The sequence below is a fragment of the Eleginops maclovinus genome, chromosome 18 (genome assembly GCF_036324505.1).
Source record: "Eleginops maclovinus isolate JMC-PN-2008 ecotype Puerto Natales chromosome 18, JC_Emac_rtc_rv5, whole genome shotgun sequence".
NCBI lineage: Eukaryota > Metazoa > Chordata > Actinopteri > Perciformes > Eleginopidae > Eleginops > Eleginops maclovinus.
Genome location: NC_086366.1, coordinates 21,584,272 through 21,603,493, shown reverse-complemented (window position 1 = coordinate 21,603,493; position 19,222 = coordinate 21,584,272). Strand labels below are relative to the sequence as shown.

Below are 19,222 nucleotides of genomic sequence, written 5' to 3'. Positions count from 1 at the left end.
AAGTTGGCAGATGTAAAACATCAACAGGAAGACAACAGGTCACATTTTCTTCTGTATTGTCCTTATTCTGATGAGTTAGGAATATTTATTGACACTGATTCACCCCATTTCACAGTACATTAATGCACATCATGTGAGCAATAGCTTGTTCTTTTTAATACTGTGAGCCCTGCACATCCCAGCGAATATTTTGCACATTTCTGTATAACACAACCTGTTTTAAAATATACACAGCCCTCCACTTGTAATATACATGTACTGTATTTTGTCCCAAAGTAAATTCCTTGTATGTGAACCATACTTGACTCTGACTCTATAATAACTGTCCGTTAAAAGTCCAGTATTGTATTAGTGATCTCACAATGATAAAATGCTATCCTTATTTCAATGTAATGCTTTTTTCTAAAGCTTGTGAAAAAACCCAGGATTTTAATTTTATTATTTGTATTGCTTTTAAATTGACTTAAATTTATTACGTTAGATAATTATTTTCTGCTGTAGTTAATGGCTTCTTTACGTATGACTGAAAAAATAGGCCAAAAAAATAAAATAAAATAATGCATATATAGTATATTGCTCATTAAAATGTATTTCCCCAAATATTCTTTGGTTCTTATATGTTCTTTTTTTCTTACATTACACTTCTAATCTTAGTAATTATGAGTTGTTATGATTTAAACTATATATGTTATTAGTGTTTAACCAAATGTAAATACGTTTTAGTAGCCTCAGTATTAATGTTAGTGGTTTAAAATGTACTTTAATTCATACATTTTCCCTCTACATGTATTTAAAATGTATTTGCTATATTTATATGCTTTTTTTGATCGTCATTTAGCTCACATTTCTGCCTTATATTCATGTTATTGTATCATCTATTTAACAAATCAATGGAACTCATCTGACACTGTTTATTGAGTAATGTGTAATAGCGAGATCTTTATTGAACAGGCTGCAACATCCCATTATAAATCGTGTCGGCAATACATCCGTTTTCACATTGCATCTGTATCAAACAAACAGAGAGAATCAATAGATTTAACGGCATTCTCTGTCAACCCTCTACTTTCTTATTCTGATAGTTCACTCGCATCTCTCCTCCTCCTGCAAGTATTGTGTGATATTGCCTCATGCACTTGAAAGGCCTACGACTGCTAGGAGAGATACCAAGAGATTTCACACAGACACACACACACACACACACACACACACACACACACACACACACACACACACACACACACACACACACACACACACACACACACACACACCCTCAACGAGCTGGGAGATGAGATAGGCAAATTATGTTGTCTGTTGACTGCCGGAGATTTGATATCCCTCCTGCCCTTAGGCTCAATCATAGTGCTGAAATATTGGTAACAAAAACATAAAAGATGCCTATTAGTATTTTCATTTTAACATTTCCTTCTGTGTTTGGACGAGTTGACTCGATCCTAACCTGCGTCTAGAGGGAACATGTTGTTTTGATGCTCAGGTGTCAATCAAAGCCTCACTGAATAAATTGAAACGTTGACTTTAATTAAATATATTATGTCAACAAATTTCACATAACTGGATTATGTTAGTTGGAAGCAATACCATTAAGTCTAAATAGGTTCAACTTAATATTATTGCCTTCAATTAACTTAATACAGTTGTGTGGAATTTGTTGACATATTACACTAAATTAAAGTCAACGTTTCAGTTTTTTCAGTGCTGTCTTGCTGTGCTGCCGTCCAGCGGGGAATCCTGGGAAATAACTTTGACTGCATTGCAGCCCAGAAAGAGGGCAGCAGTTATTATGGGCAGGGTAATGGGAGTGCCCCTCTCTATCTGTTAATCCCACCCTCTTCTTATTCTGTGTGTGCTGTTTTGGGTGTGAGATACACTGAAACAACTGAAACGTTGACTTTAATTGAATGTATTACGTCAATACAATTCACATAATAATAATATTAAGTTGAACCTATTTAAACGTTTTAATATTGTTGTCAACTAACCTAATACAGTTATGTGAAATTTGTTGACATAATACATTTCAAGAAATTCAAGGTTTCCGTGTGTTCAGTGTATGGACAGTTGTGTAATGTCTGCGGAATGAATGAGCAGCATGCAGTGAAAAACAGTCCAAAAGGCAGAGATCAATGATACTACATTACTTGGTTTATTTGGCTGTCATTTTCCTGATGTATAATATCCTGACATTGACATCGGTTATTAGTAAAAGGACCTGAATTTCAGACAAATTGATCGATTGAAAAGCAAATTCCCATGAAGTTACCCAACAACGATTTATTGTTGCGTCAACAGGTGATTGTTTGTCCGCGAAATACAGCCGAAAGAGACAAGAGAAGAAGAATAAAGGAAATAAAGCCAGTGAATGTCTCACATAGCAGGGGGAAAAGAAAAAAAAGCCTGAGCGTGAATCACACTGGCGAGGGGTGGGGGGGTTTGGGGGGTATGGGGAACTCAGGGAAAAGTCGCCAGCTGATGAGAAATCAGTTGAAATTGGAGATCTCGAAGCCATGCAGTTAACAGAATATTGCCTTCAAATAACACTCGCACATGCTTTTTTTCCAAAATCAAACATGCATTGGGTATTTCGGGGGGGGGGAGTGTAAATACTCAACATCTTAGCAATGCAAATTCTCTAAAAGTTTCTGATTTCTAGAGCACACTTCTTTTTATTTCCAGCAATCGCTTTTATTTCACTCATTTGATTGTTGAAAGCAAAAGATAAATGAACATCATTAAGTAAAAATATAAAATAAAATATATATTTAGAATGGAACTGCCTCGATGTGTGTGTGTCACAAAAAAACCACAAGCATATTCCATCACTACTAACTAATTCATTTTGTAAAATCATCGCAAGCACAGAGTCAGTCATCGCAAGGCTGTGAGTGCAGTTCGGATCACAGTGGTCACGGACAAGTCCAGCATCTCCTCCACCTCACTAAGGCTTCTTATAAATAGTCACTCGTTTGGAAACTTCCCAATTTCTTTCTTCTTCTTTTTTTGGGTCATCCTCTTGGAACATATTTTTTTGTTGTTGTTTAGAAAAGAACTATCAAAATCATGCAACTACCATTTCATTCCTGTGAGACGAAAAAGCCAGTCTTGACTTGAGTTTTTCTCTTGGTGCTGGTTTTTCGGGGAGTTCTGCAAACGGAGGTCAGTGTGGGCGTTTCTTTCATTTATTTTTTTCAGGCACTGCCGTCTTGTTTGAGTCGCTGACTGCGAGCCTTGTAGACCTCAATGAGTAAATCTTTGACGTACTGGATTTCTCTCTCCACCGACTCCGCCTTGTCACGAAGCTCCCGGTTCTGCCCCTCGAGGCCGTGCAGCTCCTCCTCCAGAGAGTCCAGCTCCGCCCTCTTACGCAGCCTGTACCTGCAACACAAGGGACCAATTTAGGTTGGCTTTCAAATTTCTGCTGCCTTGCATCTTTATTAACGAGCCTTGTGAGCGTGACCTCTGAGCTACATCACACAAATCCATCCCCTGAGGAGACCTGATCAGTTTCTTCTTCTTCCAACTTTTTACTATCATTTTTAAGACTTTTCCTGCATTTTCCTCACATCTCATGCACAGACGGAGCAGACTTAAGTAAATGGTTAGGTGGGGCTGAATTTGGCAGGCAGTGAGGGACTTTCCATTTCCCTTCTACACACTGCAGGACATTTAAAGCTTTATGTAACACTCCTGCCATTTCAGTTTCACATTCACTCATTGATCAGTAATGCCAACCTTTACAAAAAAACCCCGTTCAGTTCTAAATACAAGTCTCATTTTTAGACATTTCTGAAGCATGCTTTTAAAACGAGAAAAAAGCTTACCTGTGAGCAGCAGTTTTGTTCTGGTCTCTCTTTTTCTGCTTCCTCTCTCCGGGGACTCCTTCCACAGGAACGGTGCCCATGACCAGAGCAGGCTTCATGGAGCAGTGCTCATCCTTTAGCCTCTGGGTGGGGCGGTGAATGGGGGCACCTATGAGTGACCCCTCACCCTCCCCTCTGGACAGACATTCGTAGCTTTGGTCTGCAAGGCATTCTGGATAGAGGTAGTGGCCATGTTGGGGCTCCACAGCCTGCGTTTGTGACGGCTGGTCGAGGTCCCCGATAAAGCTATGGTAAGGCTCCGTGCTGGCCATGGACTGGTGGAAGTAGCCGTCACCAGCCACCATTGTCTCTTGGGGAATCCCCCCGGAAAGTCCTCCATCTTTACCGCAGTGCAAGACCTCCAGCCCCGTGCTGTCGTAACTTACATTGACCTTCACATTGTGCATCAACTGTCCTTCGCGCTTGTGGTGGCTGTCGTACGAGCCACCCAGACAAAAACCTCGAGCTATCTCCTCGCTGCAAAACATTCCCTCGGAAAAACAATAACTTTCCTCTTCCTTCAACGATAAAGCACATTCTCTCACCTTCTTGACGCTGCTGAAGCTGTTCTTGCTCACTGTCTTCAGCGTGGAGTAGTGGTTCACAGACAACTCCGCATTTCCTGAGTAACTTCCCCTCGAGCCCCACGTATCCAGTCCGACTTCCTCCCCGACTTTCACTGCCTCACTAATGATCCTTCGCCCGTTGTTGTGGTGGTAGCGGTGGTGGTAATTGTACGGAGCGGGTCGCGCAATTTTGGTTCTGCCGATTGGACCACCACAGAAGCTGGCCAGGTCCAGTTCCCCTGTTGCCAAGGTAACAACCACAGGGCTGGTTTCTGATTGGCTGGTCCCATACGAGCCGTAGGGTAACTGATAATAAGACTGGGAGCCCATGGCTTGAGCACCCTTGTCACATTTTGAGGATTTCTCCAACTTGTTTGTAGTGGTTGTGGACTCAGAGCGGAAGTAGTCCTCCAGCTGAGCCAGCTCCTCCTGCAGTAGAGAGGTCATGACCTCCAGATCCGAGGGCACCTTGACATCTTGTTCTAACGGCGAGGGTGGAAGGGATGAGCTGGGAGAAGACTCGGTCGTCGACACAAATGAAGACAAATCAACTTTTTCCGTCATCCAATCTGAGTGACCATCACCTATGAAAAAAAAATCAAAAAATAATTTTAGAATCAATAAAGCAATCCATTTTTTCTTTCAGCTGATTGTGTAGAATAATTGAAATAAAAACTACAAATTTAGGAAAAAAATCTTAAATCACGCAAAGAGAGGATAAATCAAATTTGAAAAAAGCCTAGAATGAAAGAATACATCCGAGAAATCCAAGTGAACAACTAACCGATCATCTGAAAATGATTGAACAGCATCGTCTGCGTTCGATAAATATCCACTTAGCTGTACTCACTGTACGACATTAGCCCCGTGCTGCACTGCGGCTCCGACCTCGGGATGTGGAAAAATAAAAAAGCGTCTTGGCAAAACTCACCAATTAAGTTCTGCCTCTCCACTGGCTCCGCCCCCTTCCTGGGCCGTGATTGGCTATGGCTAGCCTGTCGGAGAGGGGGAGCGCCAAGCTCGCTTGTGGAAATGGGAGGAATATTCTTGCGAAGGATCGATGCCGCCATTGTGTCTTCTGCCTCGATTAAATTGTTCAAAAGCACAAACCATGCGATGGGTGGATGAAATAATTGTGGAAACACCTGAAGACCTGTGGGAAAAAAATTTTAGAAAATAAACAAATGTTAAAAAAAAAAAATTTATTTTAATTTCCATTTCCATCCACTAAAGGGTTAAATATTTCCCCCAAAGGTGATAGAATAGAAATGTATATTAATATTTTAAAGATAAAAAAAACAAAATAAAACAATTATAAAAGTTTATTGTGTGCAAATAAACCCTTTACATTTGTGAGCACCTGTAACCTCATGCTGTGAAGCCCTTAATTGATTGTCAAAATATAAAAAATTCAACAACAAAAAAACATAAAAACAATAACTTGAATTACAAACAATGAACATGAAAAGATCATTTGAAAAACATTGCATTTTTTGAAACATGATATAGTCTTATACCTTCATAACCTAAATATAGACTCAAACATACATAGATATATAGAAAGTTATTTTTAAGAATGTAAGTAGTAGTTGTCAACTTCAAAACATTATTAAGGAAGAAAAATAATAATAATTCACATTTTAGAACATGTCACAATGACTTTGACATAGTTATTTTAAAATAGTAATACAGGATAATAAAGTCCTGTAAAACACATTAAGGATCAAATGTAAGGTTATTTTAAAGTGTCTAAAGTGGTTTATTAGTTATAGTTAGACTTTATTCTCCTAACTTCCCCCAAAGCCAGAAAGCACTTTTACTCACCCCATAGTTTCAGAATAGTCTTGTAGTGCGTCGCGAGAGCAAAGCACGCGGAGCTTTACGGTGAGGAGGAAGACAGTCGCAGTTTAAAAAGCCATATTTTCCCTTTTCATAGTCAGGGAGTCTTCATCAAGCTCTATTTCGACGAACAGACTTGCAGACAGAAAGTTTTTAAATCCGCTACTTCTGCAAACTCCTAATGCTCCGGACCGGATCACAACAGACGAGATTCATCCGCAGTTTACAGAGTTCAGCTGGCCGTTACGTCATGAACCTGGGGACTTTCCCATTACCCAGACACGCTCAAATAACATCTCCTCATTCACTCTCTCTATAAACACACTGTTATTGTATCTCATCTGAATTTTGTCATTTAATTTTAATTGTTTTATGTTATTAAAATTGCCTTTTCAAGGTAATATTGATATAAAGTACAAATAACATGCATTTAAAATTACATACTGACTATAATGTCATTTTACCAGTATTAAGGATTTCTTTAGATGCTGAATGTATTCCACAAAAACAAATATCGTAACTAGACATATTAGGTAGCCTGCTGGTAAAAAGTTTTTGACAGAAAAACACGGGTATGAACTCAGCCTTACCTAAAAGTCCAGTCACGCTCAAAATAACAGAATAAAAACACGGTAAATATATTATGTAAAAGCTAAACATTCTTATAGAGTTTAACAGAGACAGTGTGGAGAGCATTGAGGGAGTGTTAAACAGACGGTGAAGCCGGCACTAGTTTTCGTAGCGCCGCAGCGGAAGAACATCATGTTGCAGTTCGAAGGTGTAACTTTAGTTGCAGCCCTGTTGCATCAGATCCGCAGGGGATTCGCTGAGCGCTGTAACAATGTGGCCACACCATTGGTTTATGTAGGGGAACTTTTGTATTTCTATTGGCGTGCCATCGGTCTTACACTGATTGCTAATCATTACAAATTAACACCAGCCTGGGACTGCTTTACTGTAAATTATCACCAGTTAAGAAAGCATAAGCTAGGATCATAACCTGACACACTGCAGTCACTTAATATACAACTCAAGATATGTTGGTTTTCTGAATGGTTCCCACTTGTGACTTCAGTTTATGCTACTTAGTGTATCCTCTTTGCTGAATTTACTTTATAAAGATTGATACCTTGAGTCTGGCGGCTTAGACCGCTCGGCCAGTCTGACAGCTATAGCTATTGGTTTCATTGTATGTATTTATACAGTGAGAGAAGTCGAGTTAGTTATTAACCGTTTGTTCCTTTCCTCTTTTTAAGTCTCCTCTCCATAGACTTATTGATAACTCACGTTTTTATTGTTTTAATTTCTCCTACAAAGATGTCTGACCTCGTTTTTTCACATTATTGGTATTCTTTTTTTCTTATATATTTTTTTTCAAATTATTCTTGAATTATGATCAAACATTATGGTGTAGTTGTTATATAATGATATTTATTAGGAGTTTATAAGAAAACAGCATTTGTCGAAATTATATCTTAATAGTTATTATTACAAGTGTGTTTTCATCTATGTTCCTGTATTACCTGTTTACACCTCCACCTATGGCTGTGTGCGTGTGTTTGTATGACCCCAGTGATTTGTTAAATGTAAAGAACGATGTGTGTGGTGGCATCAGTTAATTCATTTTGACTCAGACACACTTCAGTATCACACATGCACAGCGAGAATAGCTATAAAGGGTTTTGTACTGCACTAAAATATTGTCTAATAAGGAGCTGTATTGTATACTCTCAACATAAACCGAGTCTATTTCTTTAAATATCAACGCGCTCGATGATTCACAAGCTGACTCTTATGAGAGGCAGACTTATCAAAAACAAGGTTGATGTTTTTCCAGCTGTAACAGGTGGCGTACCACATTTTTAATTTAACCTCACTGCCCTTTTGACAACTTGCAGATTCAAATAAAATATTTGAAATGTGTAACTGTAAGGACTACTTTATGTTTGGAAGTTGCATAATTACCCTGGCTTTCTTCTACAAGTCATCTTCTACATCTACCAAATAGGAACATAAATTAAGTAAAACTAAGTTAAGATTAGGATGGGTAAATACAGAGGGGCGATTAATCATAAAGTACATTAAAAAAAAAGAAATCAAGGCAAACGTTCAGTTAAATAAATATATTATGTAAACAGATAACACATAATTGTATTAGGTTAGTGGACTGCTATAATCTACAAACAATAGATTCAACTTAATATTATTGCTTTCAACTAACCTTATACAATTATATGGAACCTGTTGACATAATACATTAAATGAATGCCACTGTTTAATTTTTTCAGTGTATAAATAAAGAAAAGTTTGTATTATGAACAAAAATGTGAACAGAAGCTTCACAAAATACAGTAGAAAAAGCCGGTAACTTAATTACTTAAATAAAAAGTTTAATAAAGTGACTTTAGCTGGGTTTGTAATGTTAGTAGGCTATATTTTTTATTCAAATTTAGAATCATAAGCTATCTCTGGCATATTTATATTGAAGGTGGAAACTGCAATGTTGATTAACGTGAACTGTCCTGTTTAAAACATGCTTTTGGTACACCATCACCCGGTACTCTTTGATGGTGATAGAATCTCGTCTCCGTCACATCATTATCATTCAACAGGCTTCTCAAAAAAAGGATCTTTATTAATGTTTCATGTCCGTAACGTGGTCTCATATGATTTTTTTTTAAATTACATGTGCTTGCATCTTTATTTAACACAGTTGTATTTCTGTTTTTAATCCATACTGTACCCCTTTGCTGTAACAGTGTCCATGTAGGACGGGTGAAGGATTTATGATTCTGATTTTCTTCAGCCTTTTCTTATCGGGCAGCACACACCCGGAACACTTTACCCATAGAAATAAGGACCATAACTTCTCTCAAATCTTTTTCCAAATGTATAAAACTGTCGTTACTGGAAAATCAAACTTGCTGTTATAAACTGGAGTAAGGGTCGTTTCATTGTTTTCATATTTTTTGTGCATGTACGCTTTTATCTTTGCTCATGAAGGTGCTTTTGTGTTTTAATCCTGCTCATGTGCTTTCACCTGTGCTTATGTGCTGCCATTGTGCTCATGTGTTTTTCAGTGCTTATCTGCTAGTGTATGTTTTCTTTCAATGCCATCAAACTGCCAGGGACTGCAGATGACGATGAGCCTCTATGGCTAAATCTGGCACATTTACATGATGGAGTTAAGTGCTCAAGTTAATTAATGTGCATTGTCCCTTCTTAAATAAAGAATTACAAAATACACATTTCTAATAAATCTAAATATATGCTAGAGCTGCAATGACTGCAAGCACAAAACAAGTAAAGACATGTAAGTTAATGCAAAAGACGTAGCAGTTTTTGTGAACAGTGGAAGCACAACTCTCTGGTGAAAGTGTTTTAAACCAAATAAAATGTGTGTGTTTGTCTGATAATCCCTCTGTAATGTGATGAAAGGAGTCACAACAGTCCCAGTTTTGCTTTCGCTCTGTTTGAGTCGCTGCTAGCTGACCTCTGCAGACAGACAACATGTCGGCCGGTGACAGGTGCACTATGGGATGTGTGGAGGCCTCATTAGTAAAACCAGGAGGACTCTGCATGTCTGCCCGACTGGAGCTGCTCTGCCTATCCTCTGCCTCCCTGACACACCAAAGCTGATTGAAGCAGCCAGGTCTTCTTGTTGCTATAGTAATAGGCAACTCTGGCTAACCCCTCTCGAAATAAAAACATGTTTTTTGGCACCCCTGTAGCCGTGGGTTTAATGCGGCCTCCCCCTCGGAAGCTCTTACACCCCCATTGTTTACACTCTTCCTCTTGCTATTTTTGCAGACGGTGCAATTTTTATTATGCATCATGTGCCGCATTAAATCCTAATCAAGCGAGGTCGCAGGGATCAGGAAGAAGTTGGGGTGATGTGTGCAATAACCGTGCAAGAATTTATTATTTCATCTGTTTCTAACCTCTAACCTACTCAGATAATTTGTTCTAAATGTTCAAATGTTTTTCTAAGATTAAGGGGCAGTTATTCCGCAAGGAAATAGAAAAACACTCTTTATTTATTGGATTTTCAACAAAAATAAATAAATAAATAAATAACTGTAATAATATGCAGGCATTCACAAGACCAAGAGGAAATACATTTCAAATATAATAAAGAAATATAATACAATAAATATATAAAATTGAATAAATCAAATTAAATAAATATCAGAAAATGAATAAAATACAATTTCATTGTTATTTCATTGACTAAAAAGGCCAAAAATCTGATAATAAAATGCAGATTTGTAGAATTAAAATAAATTCTAGCATCGCAAAAATGTAAAATCTCAATGACCTTGGCATAAAAATAACATATCCTGATGAAATTAACCTCCCATACTGTAAATACATATTTACAGTATCGTCCACATATTTCAGTGTTGTGTGCAATCCACAATGAATTCCTGAACTCGCAGCCGTTTTTCTGTAATGCGGCAAAACGATTGCCTGCTTTTCGTGCAGTATTGCCCTCCATCTGTCCGTTTGTACTGTACAAGCACATACAGGAGCCCTCTCCAGCAGTGCATCGTGGGATGGGAAGAGCCTCCTTCAAAGACGAAGGCGGCCATGCACTCCTCTACCACGGCACGTTGGTATCAGTTACACCATAATTTCATCACCAGCAGCTCCCTGTGAATCCCGCTTACATTAACTTTTTACAGGGATTGGCAACACAGACGCAGGGATCCATGGCAGTGCCAGCAGTTGAACCCATTTAGGATTTTAAACAGTTGCTCCCGACGTATTGTTATTTGTTGATGAATTGTTGTATTTGTACGGACAAATGGTGGTGAAGAATCCCTGCAGTTACAGTGGGATTACATTGAGAGAAAAAAGGCAAAGGGGGGATTAAAAAAACAAGAGGACGGGGGAGACTTCAAAGTGGCAAAGTATGCAGGGCTGTGTGTGAATGATGGCTGGCGTATTGTTTTGATAAGTGTTCCCTGAGGAGAGCATGTGAGGGAGCGTGTCACTTTCTCCTCTCATCTCCACACAAAAAAAAGGGCACAGAGGGAATGTCAAAAAAACAGCCGTAATTACAGCATTCATGCCTCACACACACATACAAATTTAGGATAAAACATGAAGCTAAATGAACATGTTAGTCCCTGAGATGATTATGATGATAATACCGGTGCACAGGGAGCAAGGAGGAATATCAAATGTAGACAATTTAATTCAATCCCCCTGATACACACATGCTCGTTGTGGTTTCATTAGCTACTGCAATAGCTTGTTCTGAGACAAAACACAATGTCAAATACATTGTGTGTTTCTATATTTGTTTACAATGAAGCTGAAGAGTTAATTAATTGTGTAGAAGTGAATGCAAATGAAAGCAGAATGAATAAAGATGAGTTCATCAACCCATTACTGTGGCCATGAACATGTTTTACATGATGGAATGATTATGAAAACAGATAAATGCAGGGAATGCTACACATACTGTCGAAGGAATATTATCTGCATATCAACCGTAAACATTTCTGCAAAAAGCAACCTCCCATGTTATTGTTTTACTGAAGGGAAACTATATTATTCTCAAGCAATTTTACATATAGACACAAAGCAAGTGAATGTACAAGCTATTTTGCAACAAATGTACATTTTCAAACAAAAGCACTAAAGGTAATGCCTTGTCTACAAAAGTAACACTATTCAACCCGTTGTACTCTGTTAATTCTTTATTTTGCTGTGTTCCCCAATGGTTTTTTTGGACCTATTCTCAGAATCCTTGTTTTTTGTTTTAAAATACTGCTATGTTTTCTATCTTCATGCCTTAAAAAAGTATAGAAATTAAACAAGTTGAGCTGCTCACAACTCAGAAACATATACTCTTTGATGAAAGGTTGCAAGAAGATGCAGGTTTGTTCAATGCAATCACAAACAGAACAGTGAAATTGATTAGATTTATAAATGTGGCAAAAGAAAATTAAAATCCATATCCAGAAAAAAAGCAGGGATCCCTCTTCTAGGATGACAAGCAATGCAAAAATACACTGTTTTAGTAGATACAATGGGATCTTTACTAAAGTCAGATAAATAAAACTTCACCTATGACTAATATTTGGTTTTATAAGGAATTTATCTTACAGATGATGGTGGAATTGATCAGGTTGCCAAAGGTCTAAACTAAAATATTCCAAAGCAAGCACTTTACTGAATATCAGTACTATCAGACATCCTCTGGCTTAATGGTTTGTACCATTTACTCTTTCTCGCTGCATTTTGTTTTCCAGCTCTATTCTGTAGCTCTCTCTAAAGAAAAAGGCAACATGCCTAAAACAAACTGTTATATATCTAAACTAATCTTTTTACAAAACCTAATTACATAGACCTGAATTGATGACAGAAACATCAACACACAAACACACACAAGATGTTTTTACATTATTGGATGTTTATTAGTTCAGTGTCAGTGAACTGAGGGGAGAAAAGGAGTGAGTGCTTAGTAAAATTATTTCCATGCAGAGAAAATCTTTCATTATAGGAAAACCGATTCTATCCTCATAACAACGAGTATTTATTAAAGCTCAGATATTAAACTGCTCTACAAGCAGGATCACACACACAAACACACACACACACACACACACACACACACACACACACACACACACACACACACACACACACACACACACACACACACACACACACACACACACACACACACACACACACACACACACACACACACACACACACACACACACACACACACTCCAGCAGAGCAGAGGAGTTTACATCCAGAGAAACCCACATTACTAGATTACTGTTGTCTTTCAGGGTGTTCCACCGCAGTAACGATGCTGTGGTTTGGGGGGGGGGGGCTGTACCCAGCCGTCCCAGCGATTTCAAGTCATCGTGGTCTCATTACAGCAGGCTGTTGGTAATCCTCTGCCTTTGATGTGGGAGCTGAAGGGAGCTGTGTTTTACTGTAGTTTAAACAATGTTCTGCCTGCTCCCTCAGCACCTCCACCAGGAGCCCTGTGGTGGTGGAGCAGCCACAGCCCTACAATGTGAGCAATTGTGGGTGGGGTGGTTTGTTTTTCAGCTAAATAAAGGTGAGACAGTAACACAGATGGAGCATTGTCGGTGGTGAATCTGAGATTAACTACAAGGATATTCATTCCGTTGGGGGGGCGGCACAACAATGGGTTCAGATGAAGCCTGCTTTCAATATATTCAATTCAGAATACTTTATTTATGCCTTGAGGGAGGATTCAAGACAGGCGGGCTACAAATAACAAGAGCACAGATTATCATTCATACAGAAGAACCCATGAAGGAAACAAGAGAGGGAACAACAGCTTTATAATCACAAAATGTGCATATTTGTTTATTTATCTGGTTTGAATTCAGGATTTATTTATATGGTCTTTTTAAATGATGTTCCTGATCACCCAGTGAGACCAGTGTTGTTGTTCAGTTTCAAACCAAAAATGTTGATTACCTATTTTTAATGTATGTACTTAACCAATATCATATACATAACATATTTTACTTCATACCTAACTCAACTTATTAAAGGGTCCTATTCTGCTCATTATCAGGTTCATATTTGTGTTTTGTGCTTCTACGGTGACATGCTTCCATATCTTTATTTTTCTCATACTGCCTGTGCTGCAGCAGCTCTTTTTACCCTCTGTCTGAAACCAGAGCCCATTCTGCTCTGATTGGTTAGGTGGACAGCTCTGTTGTGATTTGTCAACCTCTTAGTGATGTCATGCACATTAGCCTATCCCGTACAATGTGTTTGAGCGCTAGCCAATACAGGCTGAGGAAAGAAATAAATCCAAAAAGCATAATAATGCCATTTCAAACCCAGAACCATGATATTTTACTAAACCTAAAGAAGAAGTTGTGTTTTAATGTTACGTTAAACGTATTCCCGGAAGACAACAATTCTCTCTCGCAATTAAATTCATAATGCAGATTGTATGAGGAAGTAGTTTTTAGGGTTGCCCATAAAAGTAAAATATGTCTCTTATTGTATTGCTATTTTTTTTAAAGAGGCCACTATTAAATTATATTCAGTGTTTCGATTACTGTAAAGAATGCAATATGCGATACATACAGTAAGTGGAAAAGTAATCATACTTTCAATAAAAAAGTCTCCAAATGATTTTGCCTACACCAAAAGACAATCACATCACAGTGACATCATCTTTAATTTCTAAAACAATCCAGGAAATCCCACTATGTATTTTGCTCTGTGTTGGCTTCTTATTAATATAGCAGATGAAGGCATTCAAAAATAAATACTGGGAGAGATTACTCACAGACCAGGCAGATATTTCATGGTTTGCAGTAACCTTATTTGACCATAATGCAATGCAGCAGCTGAGCATGTACTGAGTGACAGATGGGGCCAGAGGCTTAAAAACACACTAAATCAGCCTTGCTTAAGCACACGATCAGGTACAGTAAAGCTAAGAAACATAAGCTTTTAAAACAAACTTTGGCTATTTCAACTTTTTTATAATCAGATCGTGTTCTTGGAGAAAATAAAAGTTGAAAGTTAACATAAAGTCTAGAAAAAGGGGACGCAAGCCTGGCTTTTTCCCAAAGGTTAAAAAATCCACCTCGCAGCATATACGTATTACATGCAGAAGATGGTATTTTTAAGATGTGTTTCTACAGGGGTTAAAGCAACCAGAGTGGACTCATGGTTTATTCCTGAACCTAATTTTTATATATTTATGAAGTGAGTTGGAAAAAAAACTGCTCCTCAATACCCTGAAGAGCTCTTTGGAGCATTGTGGAGTTTCAATTCTTCATTGCTCCACTGGGCTTTCCCCATGGATACTTATGTCATCATCCCAGAGAAAACAACCAGTTGCAATGATAAACAACAATTGCAACATGAATGTTACAGTGTTTTTCTTGTTGCAAACATTGTAATATTTCTGCGTTGAATGACAATTCTTTTTATTTCTTGTACCTCTGAATCTGAGTTTACTCACCTTTCGTGAAAGCTGTAAAAAGGCTTTCTGGGAAATGTAATGTAAAATAAATATTTTACCTAGAAAACTAAACTAAGAAAATTGCAAATATAGTGCTATATATACTTTTTTGTTGTTGTTGTACTTTCCTCAAGTCAAGTGCAATTACTTCTACATTGTTATTTTAAGATAGACTAATTTGAAGATACAGGTTTATTTATTATTCTCTCTAAAGTGTTACCTTTAAAATGCAAGCATGATATCACACATATATAAAAGGGAACCAACTTATACCTGCTTAAAAACAGCAGGTTAGGCTTTTCATTTTGAGCATGTTAGCATAAAGACATTGGCGTTTATTAAGCACCATTACTTGGTGAGCATGGTAAATATAAGCTGCTAAAAATTGGCATGTTAGCATGTTCACTTTCTTATCAGGAATGTCAGCATGCTGATGTTAGCATTTAGCTCAGAGCCCGTAAGTGCAGCATCACAGAGCCTTCATAGACTGATGCTGTGTCCCAGTGTGCATTTTTACTTACTTTTGTTTGCTATTTTAGGTGATTAAGTCCATAAGCAGTGATAAATATGGCAAAATGAAGTGCAATTTCAGTACCCATTAGTGCTCTCATAACTGTGAAGAATTTAAAATTGGAAAGGTGGAGAGACCTCATTCTCAATGGTTGCTATCTTGTCTAAGTAGCAGGAGGAGAGGGGCTAGCAACATTTGTTGTTCCTACAGTGTTCACCGCACTTTACAAATACAAGTTATACATATGGGCTGTTTTTCGCAAAACAATTGGACTGCTGTGAGATTGAGGCCATCAGTGTGTTTAATGGGTTAATTAATGATCTGTAATGACTTTATACTGCAAACGATATGCTAGCTAGTTAGCCTATGGTGCAGTCCTAGTGTAGGCTACTAGAGTGAATTGTAACAAAGATTTCTAAATTGAGGCACACCTTCAGTCTTTTACGAATTAATTATGGTAAGAATTGATACAATGCTTTCTAAAAACACAGTCAAAAAAAGAATCTGCAGTAGTTGGTGGTAGATGATTTAACATTTCACAAAAAAATCACATTTAAAATAAATCATCAAAAACTTGAGTGAGTGTTTTGGATATTACAAAATGGAAATATCTACAAACGTAACATTATCAGAGTGGGACTATTCCTTTTAATTGCAAGCCACACAAAGCATACAAAAGCTATAAATAAAGCAGTGTCCAGATCTCTTGAGCACCCATGGGACTCTTGAATCAAACCAAGGCTGTGCTTAATAAACTTCAAGAAACTACACAGCTAAAAGTACTGAGGGAACCAAAGGCAGCCAGCTCTCTGCTATATCTACCACCTGAAGCTCAACATATCCCTGCTCAAGCTCTGTACACACAGAGACAAACACGCACAACCCGTGGATTTTGTTATACCAATATGGGAATCATATGGCTCGAGATGGCCTCACTGACAAAAATGATCTGGGATTGTGTTCATCGCTGGCTCATGTACCGCCGCTGTGCACTTCTGTTTGTCCCTGATCTTCAACATTTTGGTAGAAGTGTGGATTCCAATAAAGGCTTGTTAAACAACAGATTTCATTCTCCGACTCAAGAGGGCCCTGCATGGCCCAGAGGCGTAAGCTGCTCCTTTGAACATCTAAATCCCCATGCAGCGTCTGACTTCCCTTTGTTATTCGCTGGTGGATGTTCCTTCACAGTTTTTCCGTGTGTACTATCGCTCTGGAAAGGCTCCAGCAGACCGTGTAGAGGGAGCTTTTAGCTGTAAAAGATCATCTCATTGAGATCATCAAGCCCAGTTAATTGAACTTTTATATGATATCTTTGTAGGAGTGCAGGATGAACATATTGTATTAATAAAGAATTCATCAGCCAGAGATGGGGAGCCAGATTTAATGAGCCCCTCCCTGGATTGGAAACGAGAGACATGACATGCTCTCAGCCTGAATGTCTGCTGCCCTCTCCTGCCTGCTGCTGTGAAGACACACACACACACACACACACACACACACACACACACACACACACACACACTCTTTTTAACACGCGTTAACGACAATCGATGCACTTCACTGATAAAAGAATAGTAGTCAAGGCAACAAACTATAATTCTACATCCATAAAAGCTAAATCAGAATCAGTTAAAAAAATATATTATAACTACTATGCCTACACAGTTCCAGGAAATACAGTTCCCAAAATCCAATATCTTGTTTTATTATCTTTCGGCTAATATTTTTGTGCATATAGTGCATGATCTTTATATGTGTTTTATTTCAGTTAAATTAATGAAATTACTGCAAACTAGTTGACACACAAAATAACTGTGGCCAGTTACTATTCAAGTACAGTTTGCCATGCAGGGTACATACACAGGCTCCAGGGGGCCCCCCTAACATAAAATGTACATCTGGCCATGGTAAAGTGTATGTATACGTTTACATAGACAATGACAGTTTTCAGTAGCTCCCAATATACTTACACACTTTATCAAAAATAACTATGTACAGTATATTAAGTACAGCATGCTTGAATGTACTTCGACAGTAAATTCGAACTGTTTCAGAAGCTTCATAAATCTCCATAAATCAAACTGAAATACTTTCATGTCTTAATCTATAAAGTTCCATATGAATATTTAATCTTTTATTGTATGTTTTGGTTTGGTTTGTTCGTCTTTTGAAAACATTTTGTAAACACGTAGGAGAAAAACGTACCCAATTGTAGAGAGCAACCTCTGTGAAAACAAATACACTTTAGTATAGCTATGCAAATAGACCTTGAAACTCTTTTTTTTGTGTTAAAACAGGCTCATTTGAGTAGTTACTGATAAACATATAAAAGCTATTGTCAGTGGTATTTGGATTGGACAGAAGGTAATATGAAAGCAATACAATTAGCTCGTAAACTGCTCCTAATGGACGGCTTGATTACTTTGAATTGTTCCTACAGGCCTAAACTCTACCCTTCTTCTTTATGCCCCATTATGTCGTGAAATAAACTCACAAGTGGACACATAAAATCCTCATATTGAGTATTGAGTACAAGCTTGCTGCCAGACCCAGGTTTTGTGAGCATTTCATTCAATTTAATTGTCCAGAATAATGTTTCTGACCTCTGTCCTTACTGATACGTCATGTGCTGCATTGTGGATAAATTGCATAGCAGAATAGCAATAGTCTCACTCAGAATACAGTTAAAAATAAAGCACTTCTGCCAAATTCAGTCCTATCTTTGATGGATTTTCGTATAAGAAGAGATCAAAGGTGGGAGGAGACAAAAGATAAAAGAAGATCAAAGAGGAGCTGGAGGACAGACATCCCGGAGACTGTCACTGTGTCACCTCAAATATCATGTCAAACCTGAAATGAATGAACACAATGCACTTTCAGCACTTGCCCTACAGTATGAATTGTTATGCAGGTTTCGGATGGTATTTGAAAACTGGAAATGTCAGGCCACGCCACCATATCTCCTCTGATATGTATTCTCCCTCCTATCATTACCGGGGTATTATCAGAGGGTAACTGGGATAGAAGACTTTTAATATCCTGCCTGTGAGTTACTACCCCCATATTGTACCCTGTTTCAGAGGACGATGGGCCAGGCCTCAACTAAAACCAATGTCTTAATGTGCCAGAGATTATTCAGCTGTGTGTTTAAATTACGCACCTCCGTCTGGTTGTAGGTTGACTCTTGTTGTTGCCAAAAAGCACAGGTAGGACAACATGAACCCATCTGCCTACAGGGTTTTCATATCAAAGTGAACCATATTAAAGGAGTATTTCAACTATATTGAAGAAATCTTCTGCATATGGGTAATTTTATATCTCAACAACAAGCTACATGGTAAAGTATTTTTTAAAACTACTTCCTCTGTGAATTCAATACTTGACAAATGATCATTTGTGATGGAAACTTTTGAAGCAATGGAGACGAAACTC

General features: G+C 38.1%; 1 protein-coding gene across 3 annotated transcripts; it reads right to left on the bottom strand.

Annotated features, from left to right (window-relative positions):
• Positions 1-2,144: 2,144 nt before the first annotated feature.
• On the bottom strand, positions 2,145-6,975 carry atf5b (activating transcription factor 5b). Of its 3 annotated transcripts, XM_063906456.1 has the most exons (5): positions 6,877-6,936; positions 6,272-6,549; positions 5,379-5,600; positions 3,843-5,031; positions 2,145-3,396 (listed from the first exon to the last, which is right to left on the bottom strand). In XM_063906456.1, the coding sequence occupies exons 3-5, from the start codon at positions 5,515-5,517 to the stop codon at positions 3,210-3,212; spliced, it is 1,515 nt and encodes a 504-aa protein (XP_063762526.1). In that variant the 5' UTR covers positions 5,518-5,600; positions 6,272-6,549; positions 6,877-6,936; the 3' UTR covers positions 2,145-3,209. The 3 variants fall into 3 exon arrangements, with proteins under 3 accessions (XP_063762526.1, XP_063762525.1, XP_063762527.1); XM_063906455.1 differs by having other exon boundaries at positions 6,272-6,975; XM_063906457.1 differs by lacking the exons at positions 5,379-5,600; positions 6,272-6,549; positions 6,877-6,936 and adding an exon at positions 5,232-5,305.
• Between the last annotated feature and the right edge of the window lie 12,247 nt (positions 6,976-19,222).

Bases quoted from the DNA above. Each gene is read 5' to 3' on its own strand.
- atf5b (XM_063906455.1), bottom strand. From the start codon at position 5,517: ATGGCGGCATCGATCCTTCGCAAGAATATTCCTCCCATTTCCACAAGC. The intron at 5,032-5,378 runs GTGAGTTTTGCC...TTTTTTTCATAG, and splicing joins GGAGAGGCAGAACTTAATTG to GTGATGGTCACTCAGATTGG. The intron at 3,397-3,842 runs GTAAGCTTTTTT...CTTGTGTTGCAG, and splicing joins AACAAAACTGCTGCTCACAG to GTACAGGCTGCGTAAGAGGG.